At 33.6% G+C, this 17,859-nt stretch overlaps 2 protein-coding genes across 2 annotated transcripts; one reads left to right on the top strand and one right to left on the bottom strand.

Moving 5' to 3' along the window:
- Positions 1–3,698: 3,698 nt before the first annotated feature.
- Positions 3,699–8,358, bottom strand: LOC133190648 (uncharacterized). The gene is made up of 4 exons (XM_061326340.1): positions 8,344–8,358; positions 7,689–7,859; positions 5,874–6,048; positions 3,699–3,883 (listed from the first exon to the last, which is right to left on the bottom strand). The coding sequence occupies exons 1-4, from the start codon at positions 8,356–8,358 to the stop codon at positions 3,699–3,701; spliced, it is 546 nt and encodes a 181-aa protein (XP_061182324.1).
- Positions 8,359–9,674: 1,316 nt separating this feature from the next.
- Positions 9,675–17,535, top strand: LOC133190247 (prolyl 3-hydroxylase OGFOD1-like). Its single transcript, XM_061325758.1, has 13 exons — positions 9,675–9,855; positions 10,101–10,255; positions 10,677–10,726; positions 11,279–11,379; positions 11,723–11,842; positions 11,971–12,062; positions 12,163–12,291; positions 12,512–12,625; positions 12,773–12,855; positions 14,210–14,385; positions 15,545–15,670; positions 16,345–16,403; positions 17,368–17,535. Exons 1-13 carry the CDS (start codon positions 9,684–9,686, stop codon positions 17,512–17,514), a joined length of 1,524 nt encoding a protein of 507 aa, XP_061181742.1. The 5' UTR covers positions 9,675–9,683; the 3' UTR covers positions 17,515–17,535.
- Positions 17,536–17,859: the final 324 nt, after the last annotated feature.

Genomic DNA, 17,859 nt, shown 5'->3' with positions numbered 1-17,859 from the left:
GTGTATTTTCAAAAATGCACCTTTAATCAAATCATGGTAGAAATGCTCAAATTGTCCTCACAGTTTTACTGAATTTAAGGTATTCTTTCTTTTTAATTTTTTTATTGATTATGTGTGAGGTTTAATCGAATTTTATTGTGTAATCCAAGATTCGAGTTTTTTTTCTCAATAAAGATGTAAAAGGTTAATTTATGCAAAAGAGGAAGGGAGACATAAAACAACGGTGTAAGGAACTCGAAAATTGATACTTGGTCACCTCATCGGTTGTAATATAGGAAACAATTGTACTTGTATCAGCACCATTTTTTGATTAATAGTTGTTCATGTTGACAGTTATTCATTTTGATAAGATTAACCCAACCTTTAATTCTTGTTCGCTATGTTTCACTAAAAGGCACTTGTGTCCAGGATTTGCTTCATCCTTAGACGATAACTTCCTGAGAGAAACTCATATGAATATATATATATATATTATTTACTTTCGGTATTTAAAGGATTCCTAATTTTTTTCTGCTGACTGACGTTTTTCATACTAATTTTTAGGCCATTATTTACACATGAATTGTCGACGGATTTGATTTTTCCGTTTTTACCCGATCATGACCACAGGTACTTGTGGACAGGACCCCCCCCCCCCCGATATTGGACATTTGTTGGACATTTTTTCTCAAATTATATTTATTGCACTTATTCATCATGTGTACCATAGGAAAAAGTCGTGAAAACCCCAAAATAATCGTTCCACACAAAAATACCCCACTATACATTATAAGAATGTACACAAGTACCTGTGATCATGACAAGGAATACACGCCGGATGTGAGCGATCGGCAGGGAATGCTCACTCCTCCTGATCCCACCTCTGATGTTTTAGAGGTCCGTGTTTGCTCTGCTCCAAAATTTGTATAGTTTAAAGGACTTTTGAGCTTGAATACTGTTCGTTATCTCCATACATTTCATGTCAATGATCAGGTGGAGCCAATCTCGGTTTTCTAAGCCATAAAGTTACAAAATAAACATTATTATAAACGCGAATCCGGGAATTTTTTTCATGGAGGAGGGAGGTGGAGACTCCAACTCATTTTTTCCAGTAGAAAAAAAAATGACTCAGTCTTACTGACTTATAGATATGTCGCTCTCCTTCCTATGATGTCTCGTCTCCTGTTGACTGGCAACCTATCAACCTATGCTTCTTCCTTATATATATATATATATATATATATATATATATATATATATATATATATATATATATATATATATATATATATATATAATTATATTCCAACATTGTAATTTTTCAATCATGATACTGTTCATTAGAAATGAGGAGGGATGTTGTTCCGACAGTTTGGAACTACTGAGACATACATGTAGCACTGTCCATAGGCACTTTTTTCGATAATAATTTTTTTAACCCATAGTTTAATAATAACAAAAGGTATTCAGCTCCGAATTACATGGAGTCCCCCCCCTTCCCCAGAATCGTCCTCATTTTACACTTTCAGAGGAAAGGCAATGGGAAACTATTTAATATACCTGTCTTCTTAAGCAGAATTTAATTCTAATGAATCAATTTCGACTTCTTTATCAAAATTTTCCCGAACTTTTTCGTAGACCTCTGACTTTTCCCTTAGCTCTATAACACTCGGAACTCGAGAGTTACACGCTAGAGGCCTGTTCAACAGAGCGAACGTTCGCGAGCGCTCGCCAAAATTCCTTATCCCTCCAACAGAAATGTTCGCGAGCGCTCGCTCTGTTGAACAGGCCTCGGGTGTCGTTTTTGCATCACTTCCGTAATTTCTACTCTGACATTTCCAAATCTTGTAGCATTTTTCACGTTTGACGATGAATACTCGGATTATTATGGAATGCCTGGGCAATTGAATAGCACGATTAAAGACAAAAATATCTACCGAAACAAGATATCATGACACATTTTGGTGACATGTATTAGGTAAATGATATTTCGGGCCTGATAGCCAAGAGGGGTCCAGTGTAAACAAATGGAAGTGACTTACCTTCTCTATTTTATAATACCGTGGGTATGATTTTTTAGTAAAACGTTAATTCTGCGTTGTTTTTTGGATTTTCTTATGGAATACATTGTAAATGTGTACTAGAAGAATAATTTATGAAAAAAATACATAAAAAATATTTTTTGACCTGTGGGGTATATTCGGGGGGGGGGGGGGGTCCTGTCCACAAGTACCTGTGGGCGGATCAAGGAATTTATCTTAAAAGGGGGTGAGATAGAGTGTTCCAACACGCTATCACTGAAAACTCTCCGAGTCAAACAAAAAAAAAATAACAAGCGACAAGAACAAAACAAAAACAAACTAATAAAATCCCAAAACACAAAAAAAAACCTATTTCGCAGTGGTGTGTGAGGGGTGTGTGGTGGGGGGGGGGGGGGTCTTATCTCAAGCCGCTCTCCTTCATATAATTACTTCTCCATATACATGTACGAGGGTTGTCCGGTAAAATCGTGGACAAAGCGTTTTTCTAGAAAAATAATGGGCGCACTAAGCTGAAATTTTCAGCAAATGTTTATTCATCATATTTAGGTGCATCTTAATTAATTGTTTTGATAAAATATAGGCAAAAATAAAGATTTTATTATGCTTGAATGTGCACAGGGTACGGTCCTACGGCGCACGATCAAAAACCCAGGGTTTCTTTAGCGAATACACGAGTATTATCTCGAAATAAAAGTATTATATAGATAAGGTTGGGGTAAAATTTATGCTATTTTTAATCCACTATCTATTATTTCGTCTTTTCTAAAATATCAAGGCATTTGCTTAATTTTTGGCAGTTTACCGAGCATTTGAAATGGGAAAGTGGTAAACGCAACACACGAAAAATGGCGACTTTTGGTGACGTTACGGCGCACCGGAGAGCAGTTCAGTTTGATTTAGATGTAGTAATGACACCCTAAGAAACTTTAAATGACTACAGAAGAATAAAAAATGTCACTAGATCCTTAGTATACAAGTGAAATGGAAGTTTTCTTAGCGGAAGCTTTTTGATCGGGTCCCCGGGTAGAACAAAACATACGGACAAACAGCTACTGGCATAGCAAAAGACGCTGTCACTGTAGACCGTCGATATAAGAAGCCTATTTAGTTGAATGATAGTGAGAGTACTGTCCATAACTTACTAATAAATATGTAGAAGGTCCCAGTTGTGTGCAAGATTGGTTCCTCGGCTGTTTATGGAGGAATATAGGGAAAATCAAGTATGTGCATCAATAAAATCCCCGAATTTAAGTGGGGCTTATCCTACTTTTATTTAGCAAAGAGAAAACGTGACGCTGCTTTAGACACTTTGACGTTATCATCCGTGCGCCGTAAGGCGATACCACATATAACATAAAGTCTCATATTTTGTTTATTCGAGCATATTCTATTTGAAATTTGTGTTATGTATATTGATGGAAAATGTACTAAAAAGTAATGAAAGTTTTAGAACGCAGTGATGATTATTTTTCAATCTAGACAACTTGTCCACGATTTTACCGGACAACCCTCGTATATTAAATAAAACTGAAAATTCTAGGGGTGTCCGGAACATCCCTCCTCCTGCACCCTCCACTGGTTTCGCGTATGTGCGTTAAGTTCATATTTAATGGTCTCTTGCCGAAATTCTAAACTACACAAGGTAAAAGAGATTTTATTATTATTTCTATGAAACGTTTAATTACAGAGAGTTACATATGCATAAATAAAGATTAAAAGTTGAGCAATCCATATTTTGTCTGGAAATAACCGATATCCGGAGTTACTCGTATCTCCATTATAAATGACAAAAGTTCCATTGATGACTTTAGATCCGCCCTGCTTTTGAGGTAGCTGGTCTCCGACATAAACGACAATTGCCCCTGTACAAAATTAGAAAAGATATAAAATACAAGAGTGTGAGGGACACAGCGCACCCCCCCCCCCCAAAAAAAATATATGTTTCAGTAGATGTGTCAATAGGGGTCAATACATTATAAGCGGATTCGCTATAAGCGTGTTTTACTGTATTCTGAACTCCATAGACCAGTAGATGTTGGACCGTTAATTAAATAAATCAATAGATAAAAAAAATCCAGTTGGGTATGAAAAGATAAACAAGTAAGTTAATTACTAAATGGACTGGTCTACCACAAGTAATTGAATTATTTACGAGAATCCCCTATGTATGTGAAATAAGTAAAATATTTCTGATTTGATAAGTATTGCAGTTACTCAGTTCTGAAGAATTAAATGTCACTTATAAATTCATAGAATTAAGTCCCCGTCTGCGTTCATGTTTTTTTTTTTATCCGTCAAGATCATGGGTTCCTGATTATCATGACTATATATATATATATATATATATATATATATATATATATATATATATATATATATATATATATATATATATATATATATATATATATATATATATATTAGGGATGTCAACGAGTACCCGGTTAACCGGGTACTCGATCGAACGTCCGAGTATCGAATACTGAAATCGCTACTCGGTTACTCGGATGTATATTATTTTTTTCATATTTCAAAGAACAAAGTATATATTTTTTTAAATCAAAAACTTATAAAAATGCAATTTCAAAATGATTTGTCCATGTTTCCTTGTATCTAGCGTCACCCACACCTGTTAATACTCGTTATTGTCTGTGGCCATGCACTTGTTTGTACAGTAATTATCACTGGTACACAGCTGTTATCACCTCTTGTGATCCGTTATTTTTTGAATGGCTTTAATGATTAGTATTTAATGAACATTGTTTAATTAGGGTTTATTATCCTAAAATAATTTAGTTCAGTCGCATACGGTAGCAAATTCGGACATGCAAAGAAATGCCGCTACCACTTCAAAAGTGAAAAAAAATATTAGGAAAGAATTAAAGATTTAAAAAATGTTTAGAATTAGCTGTGCAAAGTAAACATAGCGTATATGGGGAAAACAACCAACATACAACTATTAATTAAATAATATACTGTACGTCTAGCGATCTCGACACCGTCTCTTTTTCCTTTATCTTTTGTGTTTATTTGATAAAAAAATTTAGTGAAAAAAAATCATTTTCGTTTTCGTTTTTGCTCGATGTTTGTGTACAGGGATAGAAAACGTTAAAAAAAACATCGATGGGGTTAAACAGGGCTTAACTGGTCTCAGTGAAATGAACACATTTGTATTTTACAATTTTACCGAGTACCCGGGTACTCGATCGGAAAATCGTCCGAGTAACCGATTATCAAATATTGACCAATTTGACATCCCTAATATATATATATATATATCTTTCGCGTTTATACGCGATCGTTTCGCATTCGCATTATAACACAATTTTTTTTACCTACGAAAATGAGCTCAATGGGCTTTCGTAATTCCTTGATCTCATACAAATCATTCCAAAGTATATTAGACTTTTGACCTTTTTTAATATACATTTTAACATTTCGATTTCCTTTGTCATTTTACAAAACGGTGTACTGTATATTACTCCCAGGCCCTTAGAGCGCGGGGGGGGGGGGGATCACTTTTTCTGAGTATAGTATTTCTCTACAATAAATTTTCATTTAGATGCTGGTCCCCCCCCCCTCCTACATTTTGTTGCGGTATGGTCGAGCACTGGCAAATTCCAGGATTTGGACAGTTAATTAAGGAGAGTTTGGTTTTTTTTTTAATTTTTGCTTGTCAGATTATTTTGGGAAGTTCTCCTCTCCCCTTCACTTTTGGAACACTGTTTGGAACACATTTTTTGGCCTGTCAGATTTTTTTGAGAGGTTGGCCCCCATGCACTTTAGAAACCATTGTTGCTACGGACTTGACTCTGTGACTACCAATACAGAACAAGTAATGTATACATGTACCTGGTTTTACTATCCGTCCCTTTCCTTTCACATAAAGCGCCATCTGATGAGGATATATTGTGAAATGTCCGGTAACGGAAGCGCCACTCTTTATTCCGTACCTCTGAAATCCCACCAACTTTTGGATAGGAGTGTCAGCTGTCGCATTTTGCCATGAAATGTATAATTCAGCAATCTAGGGCAGATACATGCATTAATTATAGTTCATTCACGATTGAGGATAGAAAAAAAGGAACAGGTTTCATAGTAGGTCAAGCTACTAGAAACATTTACCATCAAAGTGGACTTCTTTCTTTCATATTTTTAAAGTATGCTTTCGACCCGTGTGCATGCCAATCAATATTGCAAATATTGCAGAATTCGATCTTTTCAATTTGTATTGTATATATATATATATATATATATATATATATATATATATATATATATATATATATATATATATATATATATATATATATATATATATATATATATATATATATATATTTCTATTCGTATTGTAATAACCATTTGTATTCCTTTCTAGTATTTTTTTATTTGTTTTTTATGATTAGAATTAGGGTATATGTATACGTTTATTTTCTTTCTAATTACTGGCATTTGACCTCAAGGGTTAAAAATGAAAATTCTGAAAGCTTATTGCACATATACAGGGCACCACCAATAATCTTACAAAAGGTGATTTTGATATCGCGCTAAATGTAAGAGCTTTGGGAACAAGTTTTTTTTTTAATAGAAAAAAAAATCGTTTTTCGACTCCCATTTGGCCCCTATGGTGAAAATAGAAAAAAAATATAGAATACAAATTTATATAAATTTCAATCGAAATAATGAAATATGCAATGTACAATACGAAAGGACAAAAATATGAATGGAAATCCGAAAGTTCGAATATTGCAACGTTTGACATACCATAACTTGATTCTTTTTCACATTGCTGTGTGTAGCAGAAAAATATACCTGTTCGTGGCTTGAGACGATATATAAAAGCTTACAGATTAACTTTCGTGAAAAACAAAATGTGATTTTTTCTTTTCTTTTTCCGCAAGTCTTTCACTACTAAGTATTATTATGTAATACTAGTAAATAAACTGCTTAGCATCATACTAATATTCTCATATCTTGTTCATCAACGGATATTACAATATATTGACATCATATTTAGAAGAGAAGAGCTGTTTGCTTACTATAAATGGAATTTTTCTATAATTCTGCAAAATTTGAAGTTACAAAAGACAAGGATAAAATAAAATTCTGGCAATTTATTTTCAATGCGCGGCAAAAATCGATGAAAATGAAAATTCTATTGAGGAATCGGGGATACCCGGTAGGGGGATACCCGGTAGTCACTGGACCTAGTTTGTGTACTTCATGGCTGTGCAAGCCCAGAGAGATACCGAACTCATGAGTGTTTGATTCTCTTTATTAAGTCTTTGCTGCAAACTTCTAATTAAAGTATATGTGCATTGTACTTGAAATCATGCTGTATGAACATTGGTACTTATATCTTATGTGGGGTATGTACATGTAGCAACCGCTACTGATAAAACGACACTTAGTGTGCAATTGCAAGAAATGAAAGAGTTAAATGTATATCATAAAGCGGTTGAGAATGTCAACTATTAATCCAGTAATTTATGACATTAAGCGTTGCATTGCAACGTTTAATGATATTTCTATCATTAAGCGGCGTTTTATCATTAGCGGTTGCTACAGGAATATCGTATTATTTAAAGGTATACATATCGACTGAATTACAACAATGTAGTAGGTCAACATATTAGTCAGTATTATCAGTAAAAACCCTCTCACCTCGTCTCCATCACGCTGGCCCGTATTAGTGATTGTAAAAGTCACTTTGACATTCTTCAATTTTCCATGTTGTACTCGATCCGGACTGATGATCAATCCGCTGTACTCAAATGATGTCAAACCGGAACTAGATCGTCTTCGGTCGGATTTGAGGGAAATTGCTGGGTCATCCTTGTAAAATGGAATTGATTTAGTCAAAGAGACTGCATATACGTGTATTAGTATTACAATAGGTACGACTCCCCATGAAACTAACATCTTGTTTAATTTTTTATTAGTATACAGTTTTCCGCACTAACTCAGATATTATACCAGAAAAGACTATGAACAGCTGATATGTTATGTAAACATTAGATATCAACTGTTTTTAATGTGTCAATTTCGGTTTTACAAACAATCATAACTGGAGATGGAGTTACAAACCTTAATTTATTTTCAATTGAATTGTTCAATAAAATATGTTCAAAGTATAATTTATTTTCAATATAACAATAAATTTTTATATTTCAAGAAAATAAATGAAATATTTGGTAAAACTCCGGAGCTTGTAGGCCTTCACCAGCAGGCACGAAGTATCAGTGGAGCCTCCCCCTACTTATTTCCAAAACCTAACCTTTTACTATTGAAAATGTACATTGAAAGGGTTGACCCTCACTGTTTGTTGCACCATTGTTAAATCATGGTAATTTGGTAATGTATTAATAAAAATTTGGTTTGTGAACGATGGACATCCCCTCAACCCCCCCCCCCCCTCAACAAACACACACACAAGACTTCGAATTTTGATACTGGACTTTGAATTTTGACAATCTTCCTTTTTCGTCCTTGCTTGTCAAAATTTTTAAAGTTGTAATTTTTTCCTGGCTGGCAAAAACTATATTACGTGCCTGACCAGAGCCCTTAAACACTGGGAGGGGGGTTCAAGACCCCCCATCCAACCCCCTGCCGTTCTCTGCGTACACATCAGTTCTATTCTGGCTACGCGCCTGAGTGAAAATAGTATTGTAAACATTTTTTTTTTCAGTTTATATCATGATATGAAGACTACATAACAAAATTGAGAACTTTAACTTATTTTTACTCTGCTTAGAAAATATGGCAATTTCCTTACTGAATAATCTCAATACGATCAATACATTTATAATTTCCTACTTACCAAAAATATATTTCCAGTAATATTAATTTCATTTCCTGCACTAATCATGGCCTCCTGTTGCTGTCGATGGCTTTAAATTGTCTGATACAGGCTTAATAAAACACTTGATTTTCGGTTTAAAAAAATTCAGCTATAGGAAGTTTTGTCAATAAATATTTAGTAAAACTGTCAACTTTGGATAGGTATAAAAGTACGGATTGCTAAGAACGCATTTTTGGCATTTGCAACAAAATAAAATTAATAGATATAAGAGTTAAATTATCATCTTTTCTTCCCTTTTTTCCAACCAATTTTTATCCCTAAGAAAATGATGTGTAGGCTACAGCCTTTTTGCCTATATGGAAATTAAATGTATTGATCGTATTTAGATTATTTATTTATTCAACTTTCTGTGACAATTCATCTGTAGAACAATATCAATTTTAACGAATGGAACGTTTTAGCTAGGCTCCCCCAATTCCCACTACTAGGAAAAAACAACATGGGACATTGCACGCAGAAGCATATTGCACTATTTGCCTTTAGAAAAAAGGGTCAATCTATGATGAGAGACCCGCCTAGATCACAGTTCAACTTGCATTTTGAGCCCCCCCCCCCCCCCAACACACACACTAAATCCAAGATTTAACTGTGACAGAGCTCTTGTTGAAGTTTGAATTGACATAAGAAACAGCTGAACGAAATAGACCCCACTCTAGTGGGTTATATGTCTATATTTTTGTGCAATGACAATCCAATGGTGCAACGAATTCGAAAAGTATTAGAATGAATTGATTTGTTATCTTTAAAAAGAGAAAGTGAAAGTTATATTTCCGGTAAACAAACACACGTGTTTGACCATGTCATCGAAGAGGAAATCAGCTAAACCGGAGGCTGATGTGAAGTCAAAGAAAAGTAAAAACAAAAGTAAATGCCACATTGACGTCAACAAAATATTCGATGACGAGCAAGCTTTACAAAGAATCAGAAACTTCGTTGTTTTTCAAGAGAGGCGGAAAAACAGTGACAATTGTAGGTATAGCCACTGATAGCAGTATAGTCAGATAGTGGTGTTTAATAGACAAGGTTAAATGGATCATTGTGAAAGTTCTTTTATGATGCTTTAAAATATTGTATTGTATGTATCAGCGAAAATTGCTGATCAGATTTTATAAATCTACAGTGCGTATTTGTGAAAGACATGATATGTTATCTGTTTGAAATTTGATGAGAAATGTTATATTTATGTTTGCTGATGATATATCATTTTTCTGTAGATGACACTGGCGTTGTGCAGGCATGTAAGAGCCCCTTCTTTCATTGTGTATTGTCCAAGCTTGTGCAGAATGAAAACTTCGTAGAAAGCTTGATGGATGAAGTTCTTGACCTTAACTTTGTAGAAAAAAATAATGATTTGTATAAATTTCATCAGGTATTGTACAAAATGCTCCAACTTTTTCCTTTCAATGCATATTTCACTTTCTTCGAATAAAGAATTCTAGCAGGGACCTTTATTGTTTTCCCATAGCACAGTGTAAATTTCACTGTTTCATAAAAAAAACTTTATTTTGGACTTTACTCTTCAACTTTTTGTCTTTGTCACATATACATCCCTGATTCTAGCTGCTAAGATTGAACACCATGCATATTTCTACTAGGTTCATACATGTAAATGTATATGGGAATAACTTTTTCTCAGATCAAATGTTCTAAAAATTAATTATAAGTCATGACTTACTTTGTGTGTGTGTGTGGGGGGGGGGGGGGGGGGGAGGGGGGTGTTTGTTTGGGGTTTTTTTGTAATCAAATTTTGTATTTGTTTAACACAATTTTCTCTCTCATTAATATCCCAGAGTACAGAAGATTTAAAGACGACAAAGTTGCCATATATAAGTGCACTCAGGTCAGTACATGTATTTCATTCTATTACAATGTATATGTTTTCTGTAAGAATTTTATTTGAAGAAATTTACCAGGAAATATTTACATTACACATGTATTTTGCTTATAAAGTGTGTGGAAAGCTACGGTATTCAATACACAGGCAGGGGGTCAAAAGGTTATAGTATGTGTTTTATTTCGACGTCACAAACAAAGAACAATGTCGAAGTGCAACGTCATATGCGAAATTCAAAAGTCACGCTCACATGAAACGGAAGCTGTTGCAACGGCTCTTCGTAACTTAGCCGAAGGATAATACAGGGATTTTGAGATATAAATCACATTTGCAGTCAAGGCAGGGAGTTAAAAAATGAAAATATAAGCATTGAATGATTATTTTTTGAAAGATATAGTCTCATTACTGCAACGGTGTGTGCAAAAAAATTTTCATAACACACTAACTCAATAATTTGTTTGCACATACCATTGCAGTTATGAGACTATATCTTTCAAGAAATAAGTGTTCAATGTTTAAAAGTATTGTAATAAATGTATTTCTTATAAACTTTAACAGAGAAGTAATATATAACGATGTCCGTGAGTGGATAATGAAGGTCACTGGAATAGAACTGACCACACAGGTGGACATGTCCTGTGCCATGTACAGGTATACAGGTAAAACAGCTTATTTTGTTATTGATTTCTGTTCAGTATGAACTTTGATATTCCATCATTTTCCATCTCCTTTTGTATAATTTAAAAATGATTATTACACATTTGATGGAATTATATCTCTCCATCAAATGTGTAATAACCATTTTCAGATTATTCAAAAGGAATTGGAAATGGACAGAGGAGGGTTTAGTTCTTAGAGATGAAAAGTTTAGAACACAATGGATAAAATATTAGATGGTTGGCATATTGTTCAAGAGAAATTCTTTTATTTGATTCACAGAGTCTGTGCACTGCACATGAATCTGAAAAAAAAAAACAAAAAAGGATTTTTTTTTTCCTACAGATGTGTTGTCTTGTCATGACGATGAGTTAGATGACAGACGCGTTGCTTTTATATACTATCTAGTGCCACCATCTTGGAAAGAGGATGATGGGGGTCGTCTCCAAATGTTTTCTCTGGATGGTATTCATTTTAAATAATATACAGTTCTCAGATATTTGATTTGAATTGAAAAGATATCACTGTGTGTAATATTGAATCAGTGAGAGTATATGAATAGAATGTTAATTTCAAAACAATTCTATTTACAGAAAATGGAGAACCTAAAGAAATAGTAAAAAACTTGATTCCTGTCCAGAACAGTTTTGTTTTCTTTGAAGTGACACCTGCATCTTTTCATCAGGTAAGAAGTGATAATGACTTATGTAAAGTTATTTGACAAAAATTAAAAATACTGGTATTGAGTAATGTCTTGTAAAAATTTTTCTTCATTATAATGTAAGGTGGAGGAAATTCTAACTGAGGACAAGACGAGGCTATCAATCAGTGGATGGTTCCATGGACCTCGAGTGGACAGACCTCCTCCATATGTTGAGACCCTCCCTGCCCCCTGTCTACCTATTTCAATAGAGGTATAAGCTGCCATAATGTAGCCCTCTCCATTTTTTTTTTGGGGGGGGGGGAGAGATAGAGAGAACATAAGATTTAAAATATCGGAGAGGGGCTACATTAATGCAACTATAATTAATTTTGCTTAATTAGTGATTAGATAGGAAAATACTTTGATGAAATCTTGTTTTACTGCTCAATCATTTCCTCAATGATTACTCAAGCATTTATTGGTTTTTGCAGGAAGATGAATTTTACTCCTGGATAAATCCACAGTATTTGGATACTGTTACCCAAGCCTCCATTAAAGAGACTTTTGTGGAGGAGTCACAGATAGAACTCAGCAACTTCTTACAGGTAACCAATCACTGAAAAGCTCTTCAACAGGCAACCAATCACTGAAAAGCTCACCAACTGGTAACCAATCACTGAAAAGCTGTTTAACAGGCAAAATTCACAAGGAATTAGTCTTTAAAAAGTAATAAAGAATATCTGACTTTACAGGAGAATAAGTATGAAGAGCTGGTCTCATTGCTTTCAAGTATTGACAAAAGTAAATGGAGTAACAAAGGTCCTCCAAATAAAAGGTAAGTTCATTATATAGCAGTGCGAAGATAGGCTTTTTTATGGTTGTCTGTTCTACATAAAATTTTGACAATGTTTTTTCAATTAAAATGAAAATATTTGGTGTGATTTTTTTTATTAAGCTCACCTGAACAAAAGGCTCAAGTGAGTTTTTCTGATAGAAATTAGTCCATTGTCTGCCATCATCATCATTGTAAACTTTGCATATTTCATCTTCTCCAGAACCACTGGGCCAATTTCACCCATTCTTACCACAGAGCATCTTTGAGTGAAGAGAATTCAAATATATCCAAATTTACAGGGAGATAATTAAAGCAATATGAGCTGCAAATTTAATGTCTGAAAATTTTGTGGCAAAATTGTAATTAACAATTTCAATGACAGAAAAAAAGAGCATTTATAAACTTCTGTTGTTCATATTTGCGATGGAAGAACTATTTAGAAGCTTTGATTGAAGCAATACACATACTACATTATTGTCGTCCTGTACAATATTGTTTTCTTATATAATACTATACATTCCATAGTACAGAAACCTTTCTTCTGGAAAAAAAAAAACAACTTTATTTTAGTCTAATTAATCATAAAGGTTTAAATTACATACAAATTTATCATAACAGCACATTTTAACAGCAAAATAAAATTCTCAAAAATGCAGCTCATGTTGCTTTAAGAAATAATGAAAATTGGATGGGGTTATTTAAAAATCTTCTTCTCAAGAACCACTGGAACAAAATAGGTGAAACTTATTGTTTCTGACATAGTGTAGATTGAATTTCTTTCAAATCATTGCCCCCCCCCCCCCCCCCCAAGTAGGGTAGGGTCACAATGGGATATCAAAGGTAGTGTATTCAAATCATGACCCCCAGGGGTAGGCTAAAATACAGGATCAATATTTTAAAAGGAATTATATATGGATTTTTTTTTTTTTAAACTTTTCTTCAAAACACATGTAGCAGAACCATACTAAATTTTCCATTTGTACAGAAACTTTTCCAAGCTCTGTGGACTTCAAGTTATTGATCCTGGGGTTAAAATAGGACTTAAAACAGAGCAATTTTTACCTTACACATGTTTAACTCTTCTGCAGAACAACAAGGTTACATTAGTCATAATGATATTGAAGCATCTCAAGGAAGTGTTATGACATAACCTGTTGGGTTAGGATGGGGACACAATTTCGCACATAAATTTTTCATGTGAAAGAGAGAAATTATTTTTTTTTTCAAATTCTTTGATGAAGTACAGTAGGGCCAATTTAAATCAGCTAAGCATTGTGGCTCATGGGTCTCTTGTTATCATTGTTTGCCATTAAAAATAAAGAATACATCATTATTTTTGTACAATTTTTTGAAGGAATTACCTGGTTGTTGACCAGAGTGAGGTGCCTGACCATGTGAGGAAGTGTTTGAATTTCATCCAATCAGATGCCATGTTTGTATTGTTATCGTCCCTGACTGGTCTGAAACTCCATGAGCTGGCTGAAGTGTCAGATTCAGAAGGAGATGAAGAAGAAAATCAGAAGCAAAGAGGTGGGTTTTTGTTGATTTTTTATAGATAGGTCTTAAACATTTTATAACTTCCTTATATGTATTTATTAGGGATGTCAACGAGTACCCGGTTAACCAGGTACTCGATCGAAAGTCCGAGTATCGAATACTAAAAATGGTACTCGGTTACTCGGATATGTATTTTTTCTTATTTTAAAGTACTTATTTTTATCAAAAACTTATCAAAAACTAATTTAAATACATGTATGCATACGGTAATTATAGCTTGTAGTCTTCTACACCTCTAAAACACCAATTATCGCCTGTGGCTGTGTATATACAGTAATTAGTGACCCAGCTGTTCTCACCTATTGTGGTCCTTAATTTTTGGATGGCTTCAGTGATTGTTTTCAGTGAATATCGATGGTCTATTATCTTCAAATCATTTTTAAATTATTTAGTTAATATACGGCAGCGAAATCGGACATGCATAGAAATGCCACAACTCACTTCAAAAGTGAAGAAATACTTAGAAATAACTAAATATTTTTTAAAAATGTTGAAAGTCAGCGTAGTAAGTTTAGTCAGTTAGTGTAATCAACATATAAAATTGTTTCCCCTGATACACTAAACTTACTATAATATTAGACTAAACTTACTATAATATTAGACTAGCGATCCCAACAACGTCCGTTGCTTCTCTTTCGCTAGTCTAATCATTACAAACCTGCATAACAGAGTGTCCTACTTTTGATGAAATATAGATTCTAAACAAGAGCTGTAAACCATTTGTAATTTTTGATCTAATAATTATGTCTTATGTGTTTATTTGATAAATAAATTTAATGCCAAAATCATTTACGTTGGAATCGGTGTTTATATAGTACATTTATACACGTGATAAAAACAGCCTTGGGGTTTCACGGGGTTCAAGAAAATTAACACACTTGTATTACACTTTTATCGAGTACCCGGGTACTCGATCGGAAAAACGTTCGAGTAACCGATTATCAAAAATTAACCGATTTGACATCCCTAGTATTTATTGTAGTAAAATTTTTAACTTATCTTCTATATTAACAGAGGCAGATATTTAATGTCAACTTGTCAATTTAAAACAACCTTGGACACATTTTTTTAACCCAAGCTGTAGAAATGCAAGTGAGCTGGAAACAAACTTATTTTGACTTTCTGTTCTCAGGAGATACACCATGTTGTCACTGTGAGGTGAGGAAATGGCAGCATGGAAGCTACACTCTGGTTCATGACACAGACACTGAAACAAAGCTCTGTGCCCTGGATGCTGTTTTATATATTGGCTGTGAAGGTAAAGATTTTAAAAAAAAATCTATTTCATTAGCCCTTTTATGATGATTTTGGTACTAATCTTTTGCAGGGCAAATTACTATATTGTTTGGAGAAGTACCACAGTTATTGTGAAATAGCCTGTAAATTTCTGTGATGTAGAAATCAGGGTGGTTTAGTAGTGCTAAACACTTTACCTTTCATGGATGACACTTGTTACTGTGTATTGAAATTTTAGCAAAGTTATATTTTTATGAACTTTTTAGCACAGTTATACGAATTAGTGCCCTTGTTCTCATTTATCCTATGTAAGTATATGAATTCATAATTTTTGGATTATCATGCACCATATGCAGTATGTTAAGTACAAAAGCAAAATCCTAAACTACATATACAGTATTCCAAATTGATTTGACTTGCATTAAGTTTCTTCCCACTGTGACCAAGTTGGAGGATTATGCTAAGTTAATATAGAATACAGTCAAACCTTGTTATCTTGACCATGGCTGAGTAAAAACTTCAAGATATGCATAAAATACATACAGAAAAAATAGCTGGGACTTCCAACAGACCTCTATTAATTGAATTGATGGTATTCAAGATATTAATGCTTCAGATACCAAAGTTCAGCCGCCTTTACTTGCTTACAACTCATGTAAAAATTTTCCTATAAACAGTGAATCCTGACTTTTGTAGATTGGCAACCTGAGTATGGGGGAACAACTTCTTACATCGCAAAAGGAGAAGATGAAGAAGTAAGCCAACTACATGTATATATATATATAAACATCAAAGATAGTACAACCATAAGAAATGGTGATAAAACTGGTTGCTTTAAGGATACATAACACAAACAAAAATTTGATGCCTGGATTGATATGTATTTTTTGACTGATTTGGAATAGAAATGACATAAATAATAAATCCCTAAAATATAAAGAAATCGTAAGTTTTCTTTGGTGCTAAAATATGCGACTTTGTTTTGGTTTCTATATAATTCTATACAAAATTTTGCACATAGTTTTAACATTGTGACAAAATCTTACCAAATTCTCCCCCTTTACACCACAAACTTATTTTGCTTACATATTCGAATATAAATCTATGAGAAATATTGCTGATTTCTGAAAAAAGTTTGCTTGTGTTATTTATCCTTAAGGAAGCTCTGAACACTGCAGACGAAAGAGTTCTACTTATATGGTTAGTTTTATGCAGTTAGAGTGGTCTGCCCTTAGAAGTAAGATAGAAAAAATGGTTATTAACAGTTAATTACATAATTTGTAAAAGATTAAAATATTCTTAGCATTATATTAGACAAAGAATAAGTAATTGAATTCATTTTTTCCATTAATTTTCCCAATGTTAGTAAACAACTGATTTCTGTTCACGAATAGTCCTTGTCTTTGAACATTTTTCCTGCAGAAATAAGGCAGACACTCTATGTTGAAAATGAACTAAATAGACTCAATGTGCACACCTATATATGATATATTTTTCTCCTTGTCCAAAAAGCACTTTTTGTTAATGTTTAGAGCTTCCTTAACTGATGAAAGGGTCATTTGACATGGTACATATATTAGAGTTATCTTTCTTTTCTGATTAAAGGATTTACGGTAATTTCTTTAAATTATCTACTTCTAAGAAAAGAAAAAAAAAACACTGTGAATAGAATGTAAATGCATTGAGCAGTGCAGATAAACTACGTCTGTCTACTTACAGTTGTTATCAGTGTGTCCCAGCCCGAATAGTTTAGCTCTGGTTTATAGAGACACCGAGACACTCAAATTCGTGAAGCACATCAACGCTAGGGTCAAGGACACTCAACATCAAGGTTTCATGGACATTACATGTGTGTATTATGAATAAATTGTACCATTTTATCATCAATTCATTGTTATTACTTTATATTTGGTAGACACAGTGGATTTTTTTTCACATTTGTACAGCAATTCAAGCAGATGTTCCCAGTAAATCAGAGGTCGTATGTACCAACTAGACATAAACAGCTGAGAAACAGCTGATAAATGGATTTTGTCTTTATTTTTTCCTGAAAAAAATTCCTAGCTTCTTTATTTTTACATGTGAATCACTATGGAATATCAGAAAGGGCAATAAAGTAACTTTGCATGAGAAAGATAACAAAATATTACTTATGGTATTTTTTAATAACAAATAAATGAACAAAAAAAGATAATCATATATGCATAGAAT

Source organism: Saccostrea echinata, unplaced genomic scaffold, assembly GCF_033153115.1.
Source record: "Saccostrea echinata isolate AGI-Se365-2 ecotype Australia unplaced genomic scaffold, CSIRO_AGI_Sech_v1 ptg000022l, whole genome shotgun sequence".
NCBI classification, from domain to species: domain Eukaryota; kingdom Metazoa; phylum Mollusca; class Bivalvia; order Ostreida; family Ostreidae; genus Saccostrea; species Saccostrea echinata.
The sequence above is the reverse complement of the archived record's forward strand: the minus strand, read 5'-3'. Positions and strand labels throughout refer to the sequence as shown.